We start from the raw sequence: 27,549 nt of genomic DNA, 5'->3' as shown, positions 1-27,549 counted from the left end.
TTCTACCTGTTCATAATTATCACCATTTTGAGTATGTGCTTAGGCAAGAGAGTCCAGAACATCTTTTTCACCTGTGCTTCCCACCTCACTGCAGTCTCCATCTTCCCTGGGACAGTCATCTTCCATACTTTTGGTCACTCTCCAGGAATTCCTCAGACACAGATAAGACAATAATGTCTCTAGGGTGAGTGTTTTAATTATTTAGGATCCACAATAACCCAATTTAACCCTCTTAGATCTTCTTGGCACAGTGACTTCCCTGTCAATATACTTTACTTCCTGAAGCAGTGTCTTCATCTGTTCAAAAGTATGTTTTTGATCAAAGAGTAAACATTGTAAGCAAAATGTACATTATGAACCGAAAAGCACATAGTGGGGATTTATCAAAAATAGGAAGAGTCAGAGTAAAAGATTTCCAGAAAAATATCAGATGCTAGCTCCTGGTGGTCATGTCACTGTTTCCACATAGAAATACATCTGGAATTTTTATGGTGAGTCCCAGGGTCGTTCAGCTTTGGCTGTAACTCACTGGCCAAACTGAATATCCTACAGACTAATCCTTGTTTTCCAATTTTCTTTGTCAGCTTAAGCAGCACACATTTTGATTCTCCTTCGTCTTACTTGTGTTTGTTAATTATTAATGCACACCCCAACCCCACAACTACATGGCCAGGTCTTTGATATTAACTCACGGTGACTTCTAAGGCCCCTCAGGGATAAATAATTTCTTTTAGAGAGATTGGAAACTTTCAGAAATGAATAGAGACTCTTTCACAAAAATTAAGATTCTGTCATTATAGTGCTTGATAAGGGTTTACTATATACCAGACACTGTTTTAAGAACTTTATAAATATTAATGTATATGCTCCATATAACATGCGTAGGATATAGGAACCATCATCATCTCCTGTTTATAAACGAGGGACCCAAAGTACAGAGGAGTTACGTGACCTGTAACCTTCTTAATATGACTTTAGGACATCATATTGCTGTGCGACAACAGAATTTACTTAATGTCCCCGCATAGTTTCCATTGCCCTTTCAATGGTTCTGTCTGATTGTCGTTAAGAAAGTTAATGCCAAATCTCTTCAGAAGATATCTGCACCATGGAGAAGAAATAACGCTAAGTGATGTAGGTATATCAGTGTTATGCCTTCACAAATGAAGGTAGGTCTCTGCAGAGAGTTTAATTGCTTCTCCTCTAGGTGACTGGAATGAGAGACTGGTTACTCCCTTGGGTACCTTGTCCCCTGACAACTTCTCTTATTTATGAATCTGTCTGGTTCCCATTGATTGGCCTCTGACATCCCAACATGATTCTGTTTCACATCATTTCAGAGGGACTAGTCTATGTGTCAGTGGCCCTTTTGTATTCCTTTATTATTCTTAATGCAAAGGGTTACTTATTTTACTAAGTGACCTTATTTCACTGGCATATTACTCTGGACCTGTGACAATGATCAGGAATAAAACCCCAAGCTAAAATGTCCGTGGTGAGTATGACGATCCTTTCTTGTCTCTGCTCAGCACTTTGTAGGGTGTATGCAATCATGTTCTCATTGTCCTCACAGCAGCATTCCAGTGTGACAGGTGTGAGAGTATTTTACAATCTTCACCTAATAATTACCTTTTCCTTGTATTTCCCTGCCTCTAGAGAGCTTCAGTCTTTGTGAGCAGACATTAAGAAAACACTTCAATAGGACCTTTTCTTTTCTGAGTGGGACTAGCAATTTAAAGATCGTAAGTGAAGTTGCATCACATTCCTTGATGAGCAAGGTGAATTTCTAGCTCAGCAGTATGACAAGATGTGCTGTGTACAGCTACAAGAGCAACATCTCCCCACAGATTTTTCAGAGCTTAATATTCCAAGTTTCGTGCTTTCATGCTCTTTAGCCAGAGTCCAGATCTTGTAACAACCTTCATTAATTAGGAAATGATAATTTTTCTCAAATAATAGAGGATGTTATTTTTCTTATTCCATTAAATCTCTGTGCTTAGGAGAGTACTTAGAAAATGGTGGGTACTCAATACAGGTTTATTAAGGCAATGAGTGAATAAGTGAATAAATTAGTGAATGAATAAATTACTGGATGAACTGTTTGTTGAGCTGGTTGTTGAACATACTATGAAGTGCATGATCCTGTGTTACTAAAGCATATTCTTATGTGTAACTTTGCACGGGATTGTCAGAGGCTCTAGATCAAAGATTTCAGACTTTTCTGAGCAAGAAATCCACAGGAAAAGAATATGATTTACACGGGCACCCAGCACACCCACCCACCTGTCTACACACGCACACACACCCATATAGCAGAAACAAAACTTTCACGGAGCCCTGCTCCTTTTTCTTTTGCAATGCACCTTTACTTTCTATGCTTTTCTATCTTCAATGAACTAATATATGCAAAACACTAAGAAGAACATCTGTACATTGTAGACGCTACATTCAGTAGGAATTATCACTAATAAGAGCAGTGCAAAGTATTTCATTTCATTTCGTTTTTTTTTTAAATGTTGATTCTGACTCACACTTTGATTTCACCATCTATATAATCATAACCTACCATTTGTAAAATACTGTTCTAGGACAATTTGTGGTAAATTCATTCCCCAAAACGTTATTTATTCAAAACAAATTCATGGTGGGATTATTTGTTGGCGGCTTGAAACATATAACAAGTTTAAATCAGTATTTATCAAAAAGGCATTTCATGGAATATTCTTCTTGATAATATTCCAGTAAATACACATATATTCCTCTTGTGATTTGTTTCATTGAGGTATGATGATAAATGACCTTATATTAGTTTCAGGTGTAAAACATAATGTTTTGATATTTGTATATATTGCAAAATGATCACCAGAACATAACTAGTTAACATCTGTCACCATACATAGTTATAAAACATTTTTTCTTGTGTTTCGGGCTTTTAACATCACTCTCTTAGCAACTTTCAAATATGCAATACAGTATTATTATCTATTGTCACCACGCTGTACGTTACACCCCCATGACTTATTTTGTAACTGAAGTTTGTACCTTCTGACCCTCTTCACCCACCTTCCACTCCCCCACCTCTGACAACCTTACCCATCTGTTCTCTGTATTTACCTTGTGATTTAAATATATTTCACTGAATAAGGTTGCCCTTTGAACAATGTGAAGGTTAAATCTGCGTATAGGTTTACAGTCAGCTCTCCATATCTGTGGTTCCACATCCACAAATTCAGCCAACAATGGATCACATAATACTGTAGTATGTATTTAGTGAAAAAAAAATGTCTGTATATAATGGGACCTGTGCAGTTCAAACTTGTGTTGTTCAAGGGTCAACTGTATATTCTCAGGGGAACTTTAAGAAAACTATTGGCATTTACTGTATTGAATAAAAGACAGAATATGTTGGGTAAGAATATATTAATGAAGCATATAGTCTCATGAAAAGAGCAATGAAATGCATGAAAATTGTCCCCCTCATGTTCTCCACCGAGAGTCACAAAGCTGTTATCATTGAAGATATTGCTCAATCTCTCATTGGGAATTAGTCTCTACAGAGCTACTTTTATAAAGTGATAGCAATCATTTCTTCACTAGTTCAGCCATCCAACAAAAAGTAATTGACTCTGCGGTACATGCCACACACTGTGTTAGACACATGGATATAATGATAAGTCAATGACAGCTCTTCCAAGTTCCAATCCAGTAGGCAATGGATATGTGAACATACAAGCACAACAAAGCTTCCACAATAATTGTAAAGTAGTTACTATCTTCATTTTGCCATACTGAAAAAAGAAACCGTTAGAGAATTCTAAAATCATGTTCGAACTATTAAGTGAGAAAGCTGAAATTCAAATATGGTGTCTGGCCCTAAAATCAAATACTTTTTATTACTTCAGATTGACTTATGGAATTATTTAATCATTTAGTCTTCTTAATTATTATCTAGTATGTGCTCAGTTGCTTACTGAAAATATTGGGTCATACAGAAAAAATCAAGGCAGTATAATATATTGTTTATATTATTTTGGGGGCATGGATGCAGACTTTAAAAGTTTGAATCTCTATGGACCAGGACAGTAGTGCTTTGCATGGAGGGCAGTGAGGCTGCCCATTATGTTTCTGATATTATTGTTGTTGTGGTTAAAAAAGACTGGCCTCTAGGACACACTTACTATCAAATTGAAAAGATAAAACTTCAACATCCTTTAGCAGCCTACTCCTTAGCCCTCACCATCTCTCAGCTTCCATGTCTGCATCTTAACTCAGATTTCCTTTCCCTAACTTTGCCAGTGTCTCATTCTGGGCCTCAGTTCTCACCAGGTATGACCTAAATGATGACTTGGCATGAAATGGTTATACCAAAGGCGGTGACAAATACATGATTTTAAGATATATTTTGCAGGTAGAGATAACAGGATGTGCTCATGGACTACATGTGGAGTGTGAGGGAAAGAAAGCTTAGGGCTGAATAGTTCTGGCATTAAGGGGTTGTATGTTGAAGACTTTTATCAGGTTTGATCAGATATTTATCCATTTCCAGATAGACCTGGAGAATCTGGTAAGTTATTTCATAAATACAGTTGGGTGAAATAATCAGTACAACCTTTAATAGATTCTTCTTGCGGAAGTCCTGCCCTAAAGGTAGCATCTCAAAATTTGTACCTGTTATCGTTCCTAAATCTCAGCCTACAGTTTTTTGTTGTCAATATTTGTAAATCGTATGTATGATTAAATAATTTTGAAGTTAAGTCATCAAGTCACTCACCCATGTAAGCTTCTTTAGTAATGTGATTCCAATTATTTTTTGAGCTTCTTTTGTTATTTTTCAATAATCTTATATAATTTATGACTACTATTCATAATAATAATAATATTTATTTAATAGTAGTCATAATTAAAACTTACTGCATCCTAACTATGTGTTAGACAGTATTCTAAGTGATTTAAAAATATCAACTCATTAAATTTTCCAAACATCCTTGTGATCTACTATTATTATCATCCCTTTTTTAAACAGGGACACAGAGAGACACAGAGAGGTTGTGAATTGTCCAAGGTTACCTGTCTAGCAAGTGACAATGCCACTCCAGGTCAGGCAGGTCACTCCAGAGACCATGTTCTTTATCACCACAGTATACTTCCTGTGCAAATACTGGTGTTGGTATCCAAACACCTTTTAAAATTGTTGCAAGACTCTTGTGGCATACTAAAAGTAGGAAATACAATGTCCACTTTATTTTTTCAGATGAAGCAATTAGAGCTCATCAAACTTACGTTGCTTTTCCAAGGGAATAAAATGAGAATGACCATCTTCCTCCATTCTGTGCTGCCTCCCTCAGAAGGATAAAGCTGGGCATACACTGTACAGTACAAAGTATGTTCAAAAAGTCACAATTTTGAGATTTTTATACTTTTAGGGGCATATCTTTCAATGAAGGGACAATTTTCTCTGAAGAATGAAAGAAAAACTATCCTTTCTTAAACCTCAGGTGGATCACCATTGCTTGTAGAAAAATCTCATTCTTCCTAGTATTCACATCAAGAAAGGCAGTAATACATCATTTTTCTCAAGTAATTACCTAATAGGAGAAGACTAAATGAGTTAATATTTATTCTTCTCAGAGTACCTGGCAGATGGTAAGTGCTCAGTTAATATCAGTGCCATCTCACCCAAGAATGACAGTGGTAAAAATAAGAGGAACTTACAGAGGAAGCACAAACTTTCAACCCAAATAAAAATAGGCAAAACATATTTTGAAGATTACTGAGTGGTCATTTGGAATATCTGAGTAGGGTCAGGAACTAACAAATACAGGGCATAAGCTTACAAATTTCAAGGTGGAGGTCAGAAGCTGCCAGTCTCAGGGTGACTGGAAGCCCTGCATTAGTAATGAAATCAGAGTGTGCTCATGTCATTCAGGTGACGTAGTGTGCAGTGAGTCATCTTCCACGCATCAGTAAACTACCCATTTTGCTTCCCTTGTTTTGACAGGTGAACACAATTTCCAATGACACTCATGGAGAACACCACTGAGGTGCATGAGTTTAGACTCTTGGGACTGACTGACACCACAGATCTGCAAGTTCCTCTCTTCATAATATTCACTCTCATCTATCTCATCACTCTCATTGGAAATCTTGGGATGATCATGTTGATTTTGCTGGATTCTCACCTCCATACTCCCATGTATTTTTTCCTCAGTAACCTCTCTCTGGTGGATTGTGTTTACTCCTCGGCTGTTACCCCCAAGGTGATGGCTGGGTTGCTCATGGGAGATAAAGTCATCTCCTATGGAGGATGTGTGGCTCAGATGTTCTTCTTTGTGGCTTTTGCCAGTGTAGACTGTTTTCTACTAGCTGTCATGGCTTACGATCGTCACGCAGCGGTGTATAAGCCCTTACGTTACACCACCACTGTGACCACCAGTGTGTGTGTTCAGATGGCAGTAGGCTCCTATGTCTGGGGCTTTGTTGAATCCGCCATCCACACTGGATTTGCCTTCTCCCTCTCCTTCTGCCATTCCAATGTGGTCCATCACTTCTTCTGTGATATCCCCCCAATCCTGGCTCTTTCCTGTTCGGATATCTACGTAAATGAGATTGTGCTCAGCCTCCTTAGGACACTCTGGGGTTTCAACTTCAGGAAAGCACAGGGCTGTGCCCAGTTTCCTTGGAACCCACTTGGGGCGGCTCTGCTGCGAGGAACAGGTGAAGAGAAGTTTGGAAAATCAGGAGAAGCTTACAATATGTGACTGACTGCTGAGGGGTGGAGTCTTTCTTCAGAGGACCCAGGAAGGGGCTTGCTGTAGAAACCTATGCTTTTGGTCAGTTTTGTGTGCAGTGTAGAGCCCATGTGCGATTTAGTGTCCAGTTTTCCCAGCACTGTTTAGGGAGGGGACTGTCCTATTCTCATTGGTGTGCTCTTCTCCTCTTTGGCAAACAGTAACTCACCCCATCCATGTGGGTTGACTTCTGGGCTCTCTGTCTTATTCCTCTGGTCTGTGTGACTGTTTTGGTCCCAGTTCCACACTTTTTGGTTGACTGTGACTTCCTAATGTAGTGTGACATCAGGAAGCCAGGTTCACCTTCCTTAGGGTTGCATGAAAAGGAGGAGTTTTATGAAGGTGGTAAGGGATGATATTTATGATAATGGTATCATTTAATCAGGCACATAATGAAATGAGGGGGCATCCTAGGTAGAGGAAGCAGACCATAAAATGTCCTGCAATAAAAGTATGTTTTGAGTTGCTATAGAGAAGAAAGAAAATCAGGGTTTATACAGCTGGCTGAATAACTAGGGAAATGATTAAAAATATATATATCTCAACTAAAGTATGAGTGAATGAGATGTAATAACCATTTGAAAGTATTTAAAGACAGAGCAACATATAGCATTATTGTTTTCCTCATTATATTTATTTAGCACAATATGTAGAGTTGGTGGTCATACGTGCACAAATTTAAAATCACCTTTATTTTTCCTTCCGTATACTCTGGGTTTCTTTTTCAATTATCATGAGAGCATGCTGTTTTAGACAAACAAATCAGTGCTAACATAACTGCTGATTCTATTAAAATGTTATGTTTATGTAGTGCTAGATAAAATGTGCCATCAGAAAATTACATACTTTAACAAGGCAGAGAGAGAGCAGGAAAATGGTACCCACCAGCACCTCTGTCCCTGGAGAGAGTCCAAAGGGCCTCTCTGCCCCTCTCGTGTACACTTTAAGATTAGCAAACGAATCTCCACCACATAGAGCCTGGGAGTTTTTCAAACTGCTGTTTCTACCCTGGCCCCCGGGGTAAGTGAATTCATGCATGCGCCCTTTGAGAGCAGTTTCTCAGTTTGCTATAGCACTTTGGCGCTCGTGGACTTGAGCCCCATTGGTTTTCAAAGCCAGATGCTCATGGGTCTCATCTCTCAGGTGTAGGTCTACAAGTGAGGGTGCCAGACTTAGGGTACAAATCATTTGTTCTGAAGAGAAGCTCCAGATGTATGTGTTCCCTCCCAATTGTGGCGTGCTGTGCCAGGGGTGGGGGTTATGTCCCATGCTCTCATACCCATCTCAATGTGACCCCTTTGTCATTTGACATAGAGGTGTTCATCTGTTCTCAGATCTTTTTCGGAGGGGATTGTAGTACGTGTAGCTAGAGATTCGGTGTGCCCATGAGAGGAAGTGAAGTCAGGATCTTCCTATGTAGCCATCTTGGAACACAAAAAAGGCTACTTGTCCCTGATTCTAGGCAGGAGGAATTCAGTTTTTCACTTTTGAATATTATGTTAGCCATGCATTTTTCATAAATGTACTTTATCAGGTTGAGGAAGTTCAATTCTACTTTTATGGGTGGCTTTTTTAACTATTAAGACATGTAAGAGTCTGTCAAATGCTTCTTCTGAATCAATGAGATGGTTGTTTTTCCCTCATTAAATTGAAGTGGTTTGTTTCATTTATTGAGCTTCATATATTGAACCATTCTTGCATTCCTGGGATAAATCATACTTAGTCATGGTTTATAATCTTTTTAACATGTTGGTGGATTTGGTTTGCTCACATTTTTGCTGAATAGTATTGCATCTCTATTCATGAAGGATATTGGTTCACAGTTGTTGTTGTTGTTTTCTGGTAATGTTTTTGACTCATTTTGGCAAAATAGTAATGCTGCCCCCATAGAATGACTGAGTCGTTCTACACTATTTTTTTTGAAAGCGTCTAAGAAGAACTGGTATTTATAGTTATTTAAATACTTTTGAAATTCACCAGTGAAGCCATCTTTCCCTATTTTTATTGTTGTTGAAAAGTTATTATTGATTCAATCTTTTTATATGGCTGCTCTGATTTTCTATTTTCTTATTTTGATCCAATATTTGTAATATTGGCATTTCTAAGAGTTCATGATTTCATCTGGACTACCTATAGTTGTACAGTTGTGAATAGTATTGCATTAATTTTTTTGTTTCTATAAGACAAGTAGTAATATCCCTCCTTAGTCTCCATGGCAGAAGAGACAGCTAAAGTGTTGTACAGGGGCTTCAGCCTACCAAGAAGTAACACACATCAATTCTTCCCAAAGTCCATTGTCTAGAACTAATGAATGTCTCTGCTGAGCTGCAATGGGTAGTCAGATGTGTGGGAAGCAGACGGAATGTTTGAGCACCAATATATTTTTAAAACATGCTATATCAATTTTTGATGAGTAACAAAACAGTAATATTTAATCTTATGGAACACCTGGAAAGTGCTGGAAATTGTACTCATTTATATATATATATATGTCATCTGATGATCTTCTTAACAATTCCATGAGGATTGTGTGATATTGTCTCCCTCCACACAGTTGAAAAGCTGATGATTAGATGTGTTAAATAACTTACTTGAATTGGGGACTAAGCCTCTCAGGGAACAGAACAAATTTTTAACCACTAAACTTGCTGCACCGAGCAAAGTGTGGTGTCTCTTTGGGAGTGTGTGTTAAGAGGCAAATGTAAAGACAAAGAATGGATCTATTTCTTTTGCTGGAGAAAAACATTCCTAGACCAGAACTGTGATAGTAAAGGCAAATAGGGTTTTTTTTAAATTGATTTTTCTGAGATTTGGTGGGGGGGGGGACATCTTTGTGAGAACAAGAAAAGAAACGAGATTTTAAAATTTTTAAAATATATTAAAATGCCAAGTCCTGGAAAAGATGTGAAACAACTGGAATGCATTGCTGGTGAGAACCAAATAGTAGAACAAATTCAGAAAACCGTTTGGCAGTTTCTTTTTCAATTATGCATTTATTTACTTTGTGGCTAAGCAATCTTTCTCACAGGTTTTTACCCAAGTGAAATCAAAGCCTATGTTAACAGGGAAAAAAAACCCTTTAGACATATGTTTAGATCAATTTTGTTCAGAATCAGCAAACACTAGAACGAACCAATGTCCTTCAATGAAATATAATGTCCATAAAATGGAATATGACTGAAAAAAAATTCCACTGATAGTGAAGGTAACAACTTTGATGGATCACAAATGCTTTATAAAAGTAAAAGTAAAAGAAACAGGACTCAAAAACCAAATGTGCTAGAATTCTAGTTAAGGATATTCCTGCAAAGGCCAAGTTATACACACAAAATATTTACATGGTTTTCAGGGCAATGGGTATGCGGAGGAGTGGACCACAAAGAACCTCAGGTTTTGTTTACATGAAGTGGATGTTCTATACCTTGCTTGTGATAGTAGTTACATAGCCATATACATTTGACCAAATTCTTCAAACTATACACAAAAGTGTGGATTTTACTGCTTGTAAATTATGTGTTTAGAAAATTTAAAAAATGAAAGAAGAAGCAATACCAAAATATGTACATTCATAGATGCAACCATGTCCCCATGGGCGGTTTAACTGCTTCTTCCCTGGGAATTATATATTTAGAGAATAAAATAGAAAGAACAAGAAGTAATACCAAACTGTGCATGCACAGTCATATATGTTACCAGGTCCCCATGGCAGTTTAATTGCTTCTTCCCTGGGAAGGAGGGATGAGGAGCTGGAGATGCTCTCATGGGAGTGGGGGAGATCCTCTGGGAACTTCATGTCTCTATAATTCACTCCCTCTTCCCTTGCATTAGCCTCTGAAATACCAACAACACTCCACATGGCATCATCTTAGAAGCACCTGACTGCATGCTGGCCCCCTTGATCACCATATATTTATCTGATTGTTAATAGTTATCATTACACAAAGGCCTTCTTCCTGCCTGAGGAATTGCTATACGTCTACAACCATAGCCAAGGAAACCATCCCAAGATAAAAATTATGTTCAGTAACTTAAAAATAATAATCCCTTACTGAATTATTTTCTAGAACAGACCTCTTATTTGTTGTTCACAGACATAATTCTGTAACTTATGTGGGAGAAGTAATTTTATTATGTTTATTCTACAAGTAAGGAAAAGGTAAGTAACTCCTTCAAAAGCACAGTAAGAATTGATAATGGATTTGAAATTTGCACCCAGGTTCCTGGGTCCTTGGTAATGTTTTTTCCCTCCACATTTCCCTGCTTTAGAGAACTTGGAACCTTTTAACCACTGCCTAAAACATAGCTTCTCTCTCATTATTTATGCATTATTTCATGGCTGAATTTCTCACTTCACACTCACTTCAGGATTCACTGTTCTTTCTCTTCAAGGATCGAGGTAAGCTACTATATTCTATATATACTATTAGTAAAAAGTGTAATTCATGCAAAATCATTGGGGAAACTACATATATTATGAGTTATTTGAGCATAGAAATAAATGTTTTGAACTTCTTTATATAAAATAGTAAGTTGAGGCTGGAGTATAAATGTCAAAACTTCCATTGGTAAGTTTAGTGATACTTATGAAATACCCTGCTGCTTCCTTAATGAAGAGAAATTTTTAAAAAATAAGATAAATGATGCTCTGATTGTGTAGATGAACAATTTCATCTTGTTCACCATCAGCTGGTCTCCCACTGGAGGTTAAGGAAAAAGCATGCATGTGAAGTGATCATTCTTATACTGCACACAGAACCGAATGAATTAGCAAGATCAAACTGCAGTTTAACCTTCCCCCCATAATCTTGTCTTTCTGGTTATAGACACTTTTAAATGTGCTGACAGTGAGGTGGCGATAAGCACACAGATTTTGATTAGGTTGAAATTGACCTAATCAATTTTGAATCTTGAAACTTCTTCAAACAGCCTAATTGTAGAATATCACATGACTTCTTAAATCCTTAATTTCTTTAATGGGAAAATAAAAATAATACCACCCACTGTATGTACATCAGTTTATATGTAAAACTCTAAAGCATTAGATCAAGATAATTTTGAAGTACACATTATTAATAAAATAATGCATATGGTATGCATTCAATTTCACTACAATATATTTTTTGTTTGTCACTTTCCCCCTTTATTTCTCATTGCTACAGGACATCTCATGATTCCTAAGTAGCATTGATGGAGAACAGGACAGAAGTGACACAGTTCATCGTCCTGGGACTCACCAACACCCCAGAACTACAGATTCCTCTCTTTGTCATTTTCACTGTTATTTATCTCATCACTCTGGCTGGAAACCTGGGAATGGTCATACTGATTCTCTTGGACTCTCGTCTCCACACTCCCATGTACTTTTTCCTTAGTAACTTGTCTCTGGTGGACTTTGGCTACTCCTCAGCTGTCACTCCCAAAGTCATGGCTGGCCTACTTAGAGGTGACAAGGTCATCTCCTACAATGCATGTGCTGCTCAAATGTTCTTTTTTGTAGCCTTTGCCACTGTGGAAAATTACCTCTTGGCCTCAATGGCCTGTGATCGTTATGCAGCAGTGTGTAAACCCCTGCATTACAGCACCACCATGACGACAAGTGTGCGTGCACGTCTGGCCATTGGCTCCTATGTCTGTGGTTTCCTGAATGCTTCCTTCCATGCTGGGGACATATTCAGTCTCTCTTTCTGTAAGTACAATAAGATCAGTCACTTTTTCTGTGATGTTCCAGCTGTTCTGACTCTCTCTTGCTCTGATAAACACATTGGTGAGGTGGCTCTTGTTTTTATGTCGAGCTTTAATGTCTTTTTTGCTCTTCTGACTATACTGATTTCCTACCTATTCATATTTATAACCATCTTGAAGATGCAGTCATCTCAGGGACACCAAAAGGCTTTGTCCACCTGTGCTTCCCACCTCACTGCCATCTCCATCTTCTATGGGACAGTCACCTTCATGTACTTACAGCCCAGCTCCAGCCATTCCATGGACACAGACAAACTGGCATCTGTGTTCTATACCATGGTCATCCCCATGCTGAATCCTGTGGTCTACAGCCTGAGGAATAAGGACGTAAGGAATGCATTCAAGAAGGTGGTTGAGAAGGCAAATTTTTCTATAGGATTGGGACTTTAACTTTGTAGTATGCACAATAACCTTGTTCAGTTCCTCTCAGAATTTCCCCATGCAATGAGATACTTTTTAAGCATCACACTGCACTCAAATCCCCAGTGTGACATCCTTAGCTTTTCCAAAGGCTGTCATCTAGTAAAAAAAGAAAACCTCTTTAGAATTATAATACCTGATGAGGATGGCTAAGGCGAATCATGAGAAATTTTGGACCTGCTGTCAAAACTTTTTAATGATATTTGATCTATCCACCTGTTCCACTTACATTTTCTCTACCACATAGCAAAACAAATGTACCTGTTAAACAAGGGCCCAAACAAGCCCACGGATAAAGGCACAGGTATGTGTCCCACATACACACTGGAGAGGGAAATGTGCCAGAGGTAAATGAAGTGTGGCTACTTTCTAATAAAAAAATTTAAGTAGCTATTCGAGGTGTTAAATATAAAGTTACATCTCAGATTAGTTCTTTTGTTGAATAACTGTTCTAAGATTCTGAATAGGAGAAAAATCATGTATTTTAAATGGAATTATGTACTCTTTGACATATTGTATTGAGAGATACATAAATAATCACGTCTTAGATGAGTTAGTATGTCTTGACTGAGTCACTTTGTAGAATTGACATGTTCACATTACAATTTTTAGAAAGATAACATAATCACCAAAAATCCATAGTTTACCTTAAGGTTGTCTCTTGGTGTTGTACATCATAAGGGTTGGGATGATGTATAATAAATTGAATACATCACTATAGTATCATATGGGATATTTCCACTGCCCTAAAAATCCTCTGTGTTCCACCTCATCATGTCTCTCTCCCAGAACCCCCTGGCTACTACTGATCTTTTCGCATTTTCATATTTTTGCCTTTACCAGAACGTCATATGGTTGGAATCATACAGTAAGTAGCCTTTTCAGATTGGCTTCTTTCATGTACTAATATTCATTTAAAGCTCCTTCATGTCTTTTCATGGCTTGAGAGCTCTTTCCTTTTCAGTGCTGAAAATTGTACCACTGTTTGTTTATCCATTAACATAATGAAAGACATCACAGTTGCTACCAGTTTCAACAATTATAAATAAAAATCTGGTAAACATTCATGTTTGGGGTTTTGTGTGGACATAAATTTTCAACTCATTTGGGTTAATACCAATATGGATGATTGCTGGAGCGTATGATAAGACTATGATTAGTTTTTTAAGAAATCTTCAAACTCTTCCAAAGGGACTACCCCATTTTGCATTCTGACCAGCAGTGAATGAAAATTCCTGTTGCTCCACATCCTCACCAGTATTTGGTATTGTCAGTGTTCTGAATTTTGGCCATATTAATAGGTGTGTAGTAGTATCTATTGTTGTTTAAATTTGCATTTTCCTGATGGCATGTGATGTAGAATATTTTTTAAAATGCTTATTTGCCATCTGTATCTCTTCTTTGGTGAGATGTCTGTCAAAGTCTTTGGCCCGTTTTGTAATCGAGTTATTTTCTTATTATTAACTTTTAAGCACCTTGGCAGTGATGTGACTAAAAGCACAGATTTTTATTAGGTCAAAATGGATTTAACATTTGGGAAAATGGGTGGTAACTCTTCCTTATAGTAACTGTAATCTTGACTCTTCCTCATAGTAGCTTGGTAACTTTAGCGCAATACAAATTTTTCAAACCCTTGATTTCTTATGGTAAAATAATAAAATTATGCAAGCTACCTTATACTCACACAGACAAATATATTTATAAAGCCCTTATAATTGACTGTAGAATATAGTGTATGCTAAAAGTGATCGTGTCATGTGTGTAAACATAGGCAAATGTAATGCCTTTATGTGCTGGGCATGTAAAATACAGTTGCAAATGGTTTAGGGGGTACGGTAAAAAACGGTGGCAGAGGAAAGCGATCCTTTCAAAGTCTTCAAACATAAATGAGAGGACTGAAAACACTGTCTCTACAAAAGAACAGATTCAAATGAAGTATTTTACACCATGGAGCATGCCACCAAAACATTCTTCAAGCTAAAATTAATCCCCAAAATGGAAACTTTCAATTTTTGATCTCTATGATTCAGCTGTTAGATGACACTAATGAAAGATAGAATGATTTCAAGAAAGGAAAACTCACTTAAACTAAAATATAGACTCCAAGGAAGATATTCAGTCAAAAAATAGCTCATATGGAATTGTAGGATCAGCCACTCATACGGGATCAGCGTGCATAAAATCTCAGTGACCCTAGTGTGTAGAAAAGACAAAATAAAGAGACAGACTTTAAGACCTCAAAACTAATCCACACTTGAAGTTCTGTATGTCACCGCCCATTTTCCCAAATAAACATAAAAACCATCATTTCATCCAAATACTTGTATAGCTAACACTCATCCAGGTGTGCTGAACGCCAGCATTTTATTCATTTGTATTCACATATTACCTTACGTAATCCTCACAATGAGACCTTAAAGTAGGTGTTGTTACTGTCTTCATTTTGCAGATAGAAAAATGAGATTTGGGGGAGTGAGGTTAGGACCAATGACTCCTAGGTAGTCAAGGATAGGGTTGCTATGCACCTCTTCCTAGAACCCAGCGCCAAGACCCAGAGCTCCGTACAAACGCTTTGCCTCCCCTTCAGAGCTGCATCTGCTGCTCGGGCTTGCCCTGCTGGGCTGGTTACCCCACCACGTTCACTGTGCACTTCTCCCTCAGTATTTCACTGCGAGACCCAAAGCACTGAGTTTGGACCAATGGAGACAATGAGAAATTGTAAACTGTGTTCAATTCAATTTTATTTAAATTCAATTAAAACCATGCATTTAGGAGTCATTCTACATTGCGCCAAAGGTTGACTTAATTCCAAAGCATGGCTTGCCAATTATTTGTGAAATGAATGCGTGTCTTTCCCTCTGCCTCATAATTTATGTGAATATAACAACTGATCAACCTCATAGTATTGTGAGAGGAATCAGTGAATATATACATAAAGTATATAGAGAATTTAGGCAAGTGAGCTCGATGAAAGTATAAGCTTTCACTAGGCTCAGAAAAGTGAATTGGCCAATGCAGTCATTTCAGACACGCCCTCTTGGACAACTTGTTTATTTTCTACATCTCAGTTTAGAAATACATAAAATTTAAAAATTGGGATGATGGTCTATAAAGATCTTTCATATTCAGGTTTGGCTTTCTTCATAACTAAGGCTCTAAATTTGTTGTCAAGCCATGTTTACCTGGAGACTCAAAGTACAAACTATTGCTACATTGCAAAAATACACATATATTTATACTTTTAATTTTATGTCAATCTCTTTTTTAAATTACTCTGTTCCTTTACTTTTCATTGCTGTAGCAAATCTCACGATTACCAAATAAGACTCATGGAGAATAGTACAGAATGGACTGAGTTCATCCTGCTAGGAGTGAGCAGTGAGCCACAACCGCGGATTCCACTCTTTATAATGTTCATCGTCATCTGTCTCATCACCTTGATTGTGAATTGGGGGATTATTGTGTTGATTCTGTTGAAGTCTCGTCTCTAGTCTCCCATGTACTTTTTCCTCGGTAATCCGTCTCTGGTGGATTTTTGTTACTTTTCAGCTGTCACTCCCAAGATCATGTCTGAGATCCTTAGATAAGATAAGGTCTTCTCCTACAATACATGTGGCTGTTTATTTATCTATTTATTTATTTACTTATTTACTTATTTTTTGGTAGCCTTTGCCGCAGTGGAAAATTTCCTCTTGGCCTCAATGGCCTATGACCACTATGCAGCAATGTGTAAACCACAAGATCACACTATTATGATGATAACAAGTGTGCCATGGCTAAGCATGGTTAAAATGTCTTGGGGTCTGCTTGTCAAAACTCTTCTTAAGGATACTGATTTATTCACTTATTCTGAATTAATTTTTTTCTACCATATGCCAATGCAAAGATACATGTAAAACAGGGGCACAAATGAGCTCATGAACAGAAGTCCAAGGAGGTTCCCCCTCTGAATTCAGACTTTTTGGAGGTGGAAATTTACTAAAACTAAATAAACTATTGCTGATTTTTAATATAAATGTTTAAATTTTAATTTTGATATTAGAATATAATTTATTGCCTAACATTATTTAGTTAGTTAGTTGAATACTATTTTAAAGGTCTTATTTTGAAAGAAACTGCTTTTTTGTGGGCACAAAACATAGAGATACATAAATAGAGCATATTATAGAAATAATATTTTAGCCTTGACTACATAATTTCATAGAATCAACATGTTCATTTTACAATATTCAAAATGATAAAATAACCAGAGTACAAGAAAAATGCAGGAAAAAAAATTTTCATTATTATATTACTACCAACTTTTACACTGTTGAAATAAATGGACAGAAAAACCAATGACGTATATTATTCTCTCTACAAATGCCTTAAAATGGTTAATGCTACTCATCTATTCATACTTTAGTAGGGTCACGTTTTGTCTCTCCTCCAGTCTTTTACCCCCTCTCATTCACTCTGATTCCCTTGCTACTTGTTCACAATTCTACGTCTGCTCCCATCTCAGAGCCTCCCTACTTGCTTTTCCCTGACTGGTGTTTCCCTCGCTCCATTCAGGTCTGCGTAAGTGTTACCCTATCATGGAGTCCTTCCCTGACTACGTTTATAAAATAATCACTCTCCACTCACTGGGTACACTGTCCTCTCACCCTGCAATGTTCCTTGTGGTCCTTGTCAACCCTTACCTGTTGTATGTTTATTTCTTCAGTTCTTTATGATCCATCACCTACAACTAGAACTTAAACTGCAAGAGAGCAGTGGCATTATCTGCTCTCTTTACAGCATGATTCTCAGTAGCTGAATGAGTATCTGTTTCATAATAGTTTCATGATAAATATTTCTTAAATAAATGAATAAAAAATAACTAAGCTTTGAATATGAAGGCATTAATATGTTGACTCTTTGAACCATTTATTATTAAGTATCATCCATTGTGTAAACTTTCTAGATATACTTTTACAACATTTTCAGAAACATAGGTGCTTTTCTGCTTTGCTTACATACTTATCTGCATTCTCACTCAATACTTGCACACCCCACTCAGACAACGATGATTTCCTGGGTCACATAATCCAGCAGATCATCTCAAGCATTTCATTATTTTTACTTCAGAATTATGTCTCATAAAGTGACAAGTGAGACATCAAACAAGCAGTATTTTTTTGAAGCTGTCTTCTTAGGCAAGTGAAACAAAAGCAGAAATAAACTAATGGGACTACATCAAACTAAAAGTCCTTTGCATACTGAAGGAAATAGTTAACAAAAAAGCAGCTCATTGAATGGGAGAAGATATTTGAAAACAATATATCCTAGAAAGCATTAATATTCAAAATAAAAAGAACTCATAGAACTGAATACCAAAAAACTAACAACCTGATTAAAAATGGGCAGACAACTTCAATAGACATTTTTCCAAAAAAGACATATGGATGGAAATTAGACACATAGAAAAGTGCTCAACATGAGTAATTATCAGGGAAATACAAATCAAAGCCACAATGAGATATCGCCTCACACCTGTCAGAATAGCTATTATCAAAAAGGCAACAAATAACAAGTGCTGGAAAGGATATGGGGAAAAGGGAACCATAGTGGATTGTTGGTGGGACTGTACATGGGTGTAGCCATTATGGGAAAAAGTATGGAGTTTCCTCAAATAAGTAAAAGTAAAACTGCCATATGATCTAACAATTTCACTTCTGGGTATTTACTCAAATAAAAAACACTAATTCAAAAAGATACATACACACCTGGGTTTATTGCAGCATTTTTTACAACAGCCAAGATATGGAGGCAATCCAAGTGTTTACTAGTAGATGAACGGACAAAGAATGTGTATTAAATAAATAAATAAATAAATAAATAAATAAATAAATAGCATGCATACACATGAATGGAATATTACTCAGCCACAAAAAATGAAACTATGCCTTTCATAGTAATTTGGATGTGTGTAGATGGTATTACGCTAAGTGATTTAAGTCAAACAAAGACAAATATTGTATGATCCCACTTATATGTGGAATTTAAAAAACAAACAGAACAAAATGAAAACAAACTCATAGATACACAGAAGATACTGGTGGTTGTCAGAAGGACAGGAATTGGGGGGCGGCAAAAGAGGTGAAGGAAATTAGAGGTACAAACCTCCAGTTGTAAAATACATAAGCCATGAAGATGTAATATACAGCATAATGAATGTGGTCAATAACATTGTAATAACTTTGAAAAAAATGACATGAAAATCAAATTAAAAATTTTAAACTTTAAAATACCAAATGCTGCAAAATATGTAAAACAATTGAATGTATTACTGGTGGGAAATCAAATAGTAAAGCGCTTCAGAAAATATTTTGGCAATTTCTTACTTGAATGAATATATACTTACCATATGACCAAGCAACCCAACTCCTAGATGTTTACCCAAGTGACATGAAAACCTGTTTACACTAAAATCTTTAGGCAAATGTTTACATCAGTTTTATTTGTAGTCACCAGACACGAGAACCAACCCAACTGTTCCTCAACTGTAGAATAAGATGAACAATCTGAAATGTCTATATAATAGAATATTATTCCACAATAAAAAAATATTCCACTATGACACAAGTAACAATATGGATGGGTCTCAAATGCTAAGCGATAGATTACAGACTCAAACAGTACATATTCTAGGATTACAGTTAAGGACATTCTTGCAAAGACAAAATTACTTGGACAAAACAGCTTGTTGGTTGCCAGGGGCAGTGGGAAGGAGAAAGGGTTTATCAAAAGAAGTTTGTACGAATTTATTCAGGTGGTAGGGGTTGCTTGACAATAAATTTAACAAAATTCTTAGAACTATACACTAAAATTTTGGATATTGCTGTATGTAAAGTATATGTTCATTATAAATTGACAAAAATAACAAGGAAAAAAACAAATAATATCAAAACATGTGTGTACAATGAAAATAATCAGCATGGTCCCCATAGGCAGTTTAATTGCTTCTTTCCTGGGAAAGTAGGTTGAGGAATTGTAGATGCTCTCACAAGGGAAATTCCTTGGAGAGCTTCATGCCTCTGTAATTCCCTCCACGTCCCCAGGTGTTAGCCTTGGAAACCCCAGTACCACTCAATGTGACATCACTTCAGAGGGACCAGTCTGCACGCTGAACCCACTTGGTGATTGATTATTCATCTGAATACTAATACTAGTTAGTACACAGAGGTCTTATCCCCGGATTTGCTATGAGCCTGTAACCATAGTTGGGGACAACACCTGAAGATAAAAATGAAATTGATTGACTTTTAGATGATAACCTCTTATTGAGATTTGTTATTTATGGACACAATTCTGTGACACGGGTAATCTTATTATGTTAATGCTTCCAATCAGGAGGAGGTAAGAAGAAAGAAAGAATGCATGGTAGGTTCAGGAATTAACTGTGTTAATATTCCTTCCTCCATTTTACCCTGCCTTAGAAACTTTGCAATCCTATGACCGTTATCTGTAAAAGAGCTCCTCTGATAGGATTTCTGTGTTATTCTACAGCTGAGATTCTGATCTCAGACTCTCTGTTCAGAATTGACTCTTCCTTCTCTCCCAGCAGACAGGTAAGCATCTATATTACACACACACTTTTCAGTCAGTCATATAATTCATACAAAAGCAGTGGGACAGCTATATTTACTTTGAGTTATGTGAGGGCAAAAATAAATATTTTCAATGTTTTTCTGAAACAGTGAAGTGAGACTGAGGTATACACGTCCAAACTTCCACCGACAGGGAGTTCGCTGCTAAGTTATGAAACATCACGCTGCTTTCCTAAAGATGTGAATAGAAAAATAACATAGTTTATTCTCTGATTGATTGGTAATTTCATCTTGTTGACTAAATGTCAGCTTCTCATCGGAGGTAAATAAATGAATAAACAAATACTAACAAATAAACCCAAAAAAGTAAAATAATCTTTAAACTATAAAGGTGTCTAATATGAATTAACAAAATCCAAGCTGCATTTTAACCTTTTCTTCATAATCTCATGCTCATTGTTATTGGCACACCTACATCTTGATAGTGAATGGCTAAAAGCACAGACTTTTGATTCAATCAAAAGTGGATTGAACTCTTAAACCTTAACTCTTTCTCATACTAGCTGTGTAATTTTAGAGCATCAGATAACTTCTTAAGTCCTTAATTTCCTCAATGCTAAAGTAGAAATAATGCTACTAGTTATCTTTTACACACACATGTACATGCACATACACACCAAAATTGATATATAAAGCCCTTATTGGTTACAGAATGTAGCGGATGCTAAAGTGGTCATGTGTGCTCAGGTTGGCAAACAGAATGTCTTCATGGGATAGGCTTGTAAAGTGAAGTTACAAAAGTCTTAGGAGGAAGATATTAGTAGTTGGTAGAAGGTAGATGCCCTTCCAAAGGCTTGATGCCCTTGAAATTCAAATGAAAATATTTAAAGTACTGCTCCTAAATAAAAACAGGTTCTAATAAAATGTTTGACAACAAAGTGCTTCCACCAAAATAGATCCACAGGATAAAGACAGCCCACCAGCAAGGGACTTTCAATCCCTGACCTCTGTGATTCTGCCATGAGATGACAGTAATGGGACAAAATATGAGTATGAAATAGTTCCTTTCTTTAAAAAAAGGAACTATTTCAGGCTAAAGTATGACTTCAAGGCAGAAATTAAGGAAAAGAATGGCTCACATGGAATGTCTGGAGCCAACTGTATGGGCAAAGAAAGGATAGACTTGGAAACACTGCAGAGCACCGACTATCTCAGTGGCCCTAGTGTGAGAAAAAAGACAAATTGAAGTGGAAGGCTGTAAGGCTTCAAAGCTCATGCAGCTCTGAAGCCCTCAATGTCACCAGCCATTTTTCCCAAAACAGCATACAATCATCCCATCCTCATCATAATATGACAGCTATCATGTATCAGACTGTGCTAAATACCCAGCATCTTATTGGTTTTTAAATGTATTCTCTTATTTAATTTTCATAATAATACTATAAAGTAGGCCTCACTACTGTCTTAATTTTGCTGGTAGAAATACGAGGTGTAAGTGAGCTAGGTTAGGATGAATGACTCCTAGGCAGTAAATGGTAGGGCTGATAGCTACCTCAACCCAGAGCCTCAGCTCTGCACACAATGCTACGTCTTCCGCTCAGATCACCCCTGCCGGTTTTACAGCCCCTGCTGGTCCACTCATCCTGTCACGTACACTGTGCCCATTTCTCTCAGTTACTTCACTGTGAAACCCCAAGCATTGCGTTTGGAATAATGAAGACAATAAGTGACGGCAAAGTGAGTTAAATTCAATTTGATTTAAATATAATTAAGACCACTGTCTTGGGAGCCACTCAGTTTGTGTTCAAAGATTGCCTTCAGTCCAATGCATGGCTGGTCACTTAATACTTGTTTAAATATGAAAAATTACTCAACCTTTTATGCATTATCATTATCATTTAAATGAATACAATAAGGAATTAAACTCAAGATGTCCTTGAGAGGCAATAATGAATATATTCTATACTGTCTACAGCGGTTCCCGATAGAGGAACAACATGCAAGTATTTGCTTTTATGAGGCTTGGAAAAAGTGAATTGGCAGGTGTATCCATTCTGGACAAGCCATTTATCAAGTAATTGTACACATCTCAGTTTACAAACTTATACACTTTAAAAACTGGGGAGATGACCCATGAAGATCCTTCAGATTTAACAGTATGTAGGTCTCTACACAATTAATGGAGTAAGTTTTGTTGACAAGAGTATTTGTATCTGGAGAATCTAGAAATACCAGTCGTCACTATAATGAAATAAGACATTTTGTATGTACACTTTTCAGTTTAAGTTTCTTTATCACTGATTCTGTCTTCTCCTAGCCACAGGGCGTTCTGGGACTCTCTGCATTGATGAGGAACAGTACAGAAGTGACAGAGTTCATTCTCCTGGGACTAAGCAATGACCCAGAACTGCAGGTTCCCCTCTTTATAATGTTCACGCTCACCTACCTCATCACTCTGATTGGGAATTTGGGGATTATTATGTTGATTGCAGTGGACTCTCGTCTCCACACTCCCATGTACTTTTTCCTCAGTAACTTGTCTCTGGTGGATTTTTGTTACTCCTCAGCTGTCACTCCCACAGTCATGGCTGGTTTCATCTCAGGAGACAAGGTCATCTCCTACAATGCATGTGCTGCTCAGATGTTCTTTTTTGTAGCCTTTGCCACTGTGGAAAATTACCTCTTGGCCTCAATGGCTTATGACCGCTATACAGCAGTGTGTAAACCCCTGCATTACACCACCGCCATGACAACCGGTGTGTGTGCTTGTCTGGCCACAGGCTCTTATGTCTGTGGTTTCCTGAATGCCTGCATCCACATTGGAGATACGTTCAGTCTCTCTTTCTGTGGTTCCAACGTGGTCCATCACTTTTTCTGCGATGTTCCAGCAGTCATGGTTCTCTCTTGCTCAGACAGACACGTTAGTGAGCTGGTTCTTGTTTATGTAGTAAGCTTCAACATCTTATTTGCTCTTCTGGTTATCTGGATATCCTACATATTCATATTTATCACCATCCTAAAGATGCACTCTTCTGCAGGATATCAGAAGGCTTTATCCACCTGTGCTTCCCACCTCACTGCCGTCTCCATCTTCTATGGAACTATTATCTTCATGTACTTACAGCCCAGCTCTAGCCATTCCATGGACACAGACAAGACGGCATCCGTGTTCTATGCTATGATCATCCCCATGCTGAACCCTGTGGTTTATAGCTTGAGGAACAAGGAAGTCAAGAGAGCATTTATAAAGGTTGTTTTAGAAGCGAAATTGTTTTTATTAGGATTATGATTTCAACATTGTACAATGTGCAGTAATCTAGTTTCATCAAGGCTATAGTAAAATTAAGTTCCTGAAGTGATATCCTTATGAATAAAAAGTCTCTTGTTCCGAAAAAAGGAAACACTATGTCCAGAAACACAGTACCTGAACAGAAATGGCTCAGGCGTCTTGGCGCCTGCCAATCTAAAATTTTCTTAAGGATATTGGTTTATTCACTTATTTTGCATGCTTTTTTTCTCCCACATCATTGCAAATACACATAAAATAAGGGCACAAATGAGACCACATACAAAGCGCATGTGCCCATGAGGATACCTACATTGAAATGAGCGATTTGACATAATTAAATGGAGTGTTCTTATGTTTTAACAATAATAATTAAGATATTTAATTCATGCATTAGAATATAAATTTATGTCTAATATTTTTTTATTTCTTTAGTTGAATGCTATTCTAAGAGTCCTAATTTGAGAATAAAATGATATACTATTAATGAAAAAATTGCTTTAGGGGAGCACATTTTACCAAGAGATAAATAAAGCATCTTGAATTAATATTTCTGTCTTGACTGAATCATTTTATAGAACCAACATGCTCATATTACAATTTTCAAAGGATAATATAGCCAGTGTATAAGAAAAATGGAGGAAGAGAATGTATTCAAAATCCCAGATTTGGAGGCTGAATGTGCTTGCTAGTATTGAAGTTTCACTTCTAGACCCTCTGGTCTATAAAGGTAGAAAGTATATATCTATGTAGTCTGTATATATATTCAGAATTACTCTTATTTCTCTAACTATCCATCATACCTATTTTAAGTTAAACATGAGTGCCTACTGATGTCCTTGACTTTAATCTGTTTCAACCCAATGTTTCCCCTTTCTTATCTGTAACTTCCATCTCTGACAGTGTGAAACTTGGGTCTCAACAATTTCCATTAGTTAATTTATTTGTGTGGTTCCAGTTTACAAGTAAAGCAGTTTGAACATTGTTAATCTATACGCCCATGAGAAACAACTTTAGCAACTGAAGTGTAGTACTTTTGCAGCCTTGCAGTTCCCTGTCAATACACAATTTTCCAACATTACTTAGGTCAGCTTATTTTTTCCCTATCTCCCTTGAGTGAGGTTAACTCATTTGCAGTACAATTAATTTGTTTTTAAGAGTCTGTGTTCACTCCTGAGATTCTCCAGTGCTCCTGGCTGATTCTTTTTGATTTGGATATATTAAATTTCACTCTTTGCTATGTATAGTTCTGTGGGTTTTAGCAAATGTATAGTTATTTGTTCACCAGCTCAATACCATGAAGAATAGTTGTATTATCTTAAAATTTCCCTTTCCATCTCTTTTATAGAAAATCAGTCCTCACTCCCCACCTCAACTCTTGGAAATCACTGAGTTTTTTCCAGACCTGTGTTATATGAAAGGAATCATACAATATAGAACCTTTAGATCTTGGTTCTTTCATTATAAAACCCACTTTAGACTCATTCATATTGTTGCATGAATCAATAATATCCTATTTTATCACCAATAAGTCTTCCAATATAACAATATACTACATTGTTTAATCATTCACTCTTGGAAGGGCATCTGGTTGCTTTCAGTTTGGCAATTCTGAACCTTAATAAAACTTTTTAAGACATTTGCATAAAGGGAAATGGGGGACATTATGAAGAAGCATATGATTTCAGTTTATATTTAGCATTTTGTTCTTGTTTTGTTTTGCATGAGGACTGACAACCATTGCAGCAAAATTTGTTGAAAAGAATGTATTTTCTCTGTTCACTTTCCTTTTCATCTTTCACAAAAACCAGTTGATTATATATCTGTGGGTCACTTCTGGATGCTAGAATCTGCTCCACTGATTCATGGAACAGATCTTTCCCCTAACGCCATATGTCTTGAATATTATATGTTATAGTGAGCCATGAAGTGAGATAATTTTCATGTTCCTACTTTGTTCTTCTTTTCCATAATTACTTTGTCTACTCACCAGTTCTGTAATTCCATGTAAACTTACAGTAACCACGTCAAGATTCACCCTAAAAAGCCTTACTTGGGTTTCAACTGTGACTGCATGAGGTCTGAAATGTAGTCAACTTTAAGTCTCCCAATTCATGAATATGTCTATTTTTAAACTCATTTTTTTAAGATTTCATTCCTATGTATTCTATATTTTTCAGCCCTTTTAAGACAAATATTTTACATATACTCACAGAGCTAAATGAAATCTTAGACAAAGAACTAAAGGAAACCAGAAGAATGACGTCTCAAAAAAAAAAAAAAAAACACAGAGGACATTATAGAGAATCAAGAGAGAGAGAAATGATAAAAAGTCACCAGATGGAAAATCTGGAGCAATAACCAAGAAGAGATGGGGAAGACAGCAGAAAGTAATGGCTCAGATTGCCTAATTTTAAAATATTAGTATATTTTGTGCTTTTTCAAAGAACTTTCATATTCACTGTCATATGAAAGCAAGATAAAAACCTGAGTTAGGGAGAGAGGGTTTTCTATGTTGTGAATTAAGAATATCAGGCCACGGCAGATCTATGCACGGCAGGTTATCAACAGAACTAGGACTGGAATTGATCATGTGTTTGTAGTACAGTTTTGACCATATCCCTATGCCTCTGAATTCCTTGATCAAAAAGACTTTTGTGTCCCTTTATATCTGGGAGTATAAACAATAGATTTGGGGTAATGCATTAGCCACCTTTTGTATATATCAGAGAAATAAAAAAATTAACTATCTTCAAAAGTGGGTGTAACCAGATACACATGTTTATGTGTTTGGGCCCAATATGGTAACTCACAGAAGGAAGAAACTTCATGGCCTCCAGGCTGTTCTGGCACATTCTGGAAACTTTCAAAGTGATTTAATGATGCTTCATCTATATTTGATTATAGCATTTATCACTATTTGAATGTTGATTTGCAGTTCCTGCTGCCTCTGCCCACATAATAAGTAAAGATCATTTTATTTACTTTGTAATAATAGTAACATACATATCTCCTGGTGCACAGTTGGGATTCAATACACATTGTTGATGTGAGGGAATTAAATCAAAGTGATCAGACTATGCCTTAAGAGTTAGAAGAAGGCAAGCATTATTTTTTAAATTGTGAGCACATACACATTTTTATTATAAAGTGATCAATTGTCCTAAACTTTGGCATATGTGCAGAGCCAGCTAGGGGAGAATGAGAGGACTATGAGGGGAAATAATGGTGAATTTTTTCTTTTATTAGACATTGTGTTAGAAGGTTTCTCCATATGGTTAAAATTAATCTTTATAGCTTTGTGAAGTAAGTAACCTGGTAATTATACGAACTGGATTTTTAGCAGTGCATGAAACTGAGATTCAAGGAGTGGCAATAATGTACTCAAGACCACATTCCTTAAATTGTTAACCAGTACACTTACCTATATGACCTAGGAAAACTACTAAACAAGTCCATGCAACATACTTGGGTAAATGGTCTGAGTATCTTCTCAATGATTACGCTGTATTTATAATCTGAAAATTTTTCCTTCTAATTCTTTTCTTAAATTTCCATCCTCTCTTCCTCTCTCTCATTCCCTCATTCAATCTTTAGTTTTTGATTGAGCCTTATAGTTTAATTGTTAACATTACAATATGATATTTTGTATTATAGCATTTTTTATTACTTCATACTTTTATCAACACAGTAAGTACCACTGTCAGCTATAATAGTACCACCAGGAGTTTTTATAGTACTT

At 36.7% G+C, this 27,549-nt stretch overlaps 3 protein-coding genes across 3 annotated transcripts; all 3 read left to right on the top strand.

Annotated features, from left to right (window-relative positions):
- Positions 1 to 6,014: 6,014 nt before the first annotated feature.
- On the top strand, positions 6,015 to 6,758 carry LOC102535610 (olfactory receptor 5B12-like). Its single transcript, XM_072970726.1, has one exon. The coding sequence runs from the start codon at positions 6,015 to 6,017 to the stop codon at positions 6,756 to 6,758; it is 744 nt and encodes a 247-aa protein (XP_072826827.1).
- A 5,214-nt stretch (positions 6,759 to 11,972) lies between these two features.
- On the top strand, positions 11,973 to 12,922 carry LOC107032828 (olfactory receptor 5B2-like). Its single transcript, XM_015247796.3, has one exon. The coding sequence runs from the start codon at positions 11,976 to 11,978 to the stop codon at positions 12,918 to 12,920; it is 945 nt and encodes a 314-aa protein (XP_015103282.2). The 5' UTR covers positions 11,973 to 11,975; the 3' UTR covers positions 12,921 to 12,922.
- A 9,946-nt stretch (positions 12,923 to 22,868) lies between these two features.
- Positions 22,869 to 23,810, top strand: LOC102534445 (olfactory receptor 5B3-like). The gene has a single exon (XM_006214097.2). It carries the CDS (start codon positions 22,869 to 22,871, stop codon positions 23,808 to 23,810), a length of 942 nt encoding a protein of 313 aa, XP_006214159.2.
- The last annotated feature ends 3,739 nt before the right edge of the window (positions 23,811 to 27,549 follow it).

Source organism: Vicugna pacos, chromosome 10 (assembly GCF_048564905.1).
Source record: "Vicugna pacos chromosome 10, VicPac4, whole genome shotgun sequence".
NCBI classification, from domain to species: domain Eukaryota; kingdom Metazoa; phylum Chordata; class Mammalia; order Artiodactyla; family Camelidae; genus Vicugna; species Vicugna pacos.
This window is presented reverse-complemented; position numbering and strand designations above follow the sequence as displayed.

Excerpts from the sequence above, each read along its gene's own strand:
- LOC102534445 (XM_006214097.2), top strand. The coding sequence starts at position 22,869 with ATGAGGAACAGTACAGAAGTGACAGAGTTCATTCTCCTGGGACTAAGC.
- LOC107032828 (XM_015247796.3), top strand. The coding sequence starts at position 11,976 with ATGGAGAACAGGACAGAAGTGACACAGTTCATCGTCCTGGGACTCACC.
- LOC102535610 (XM_072970726.1), top strand. The coding sequence starts at position 6,015 with ATGACACTCATGGAGAACACCACTGAGGTGCATGAGTTTAGACTCTTG.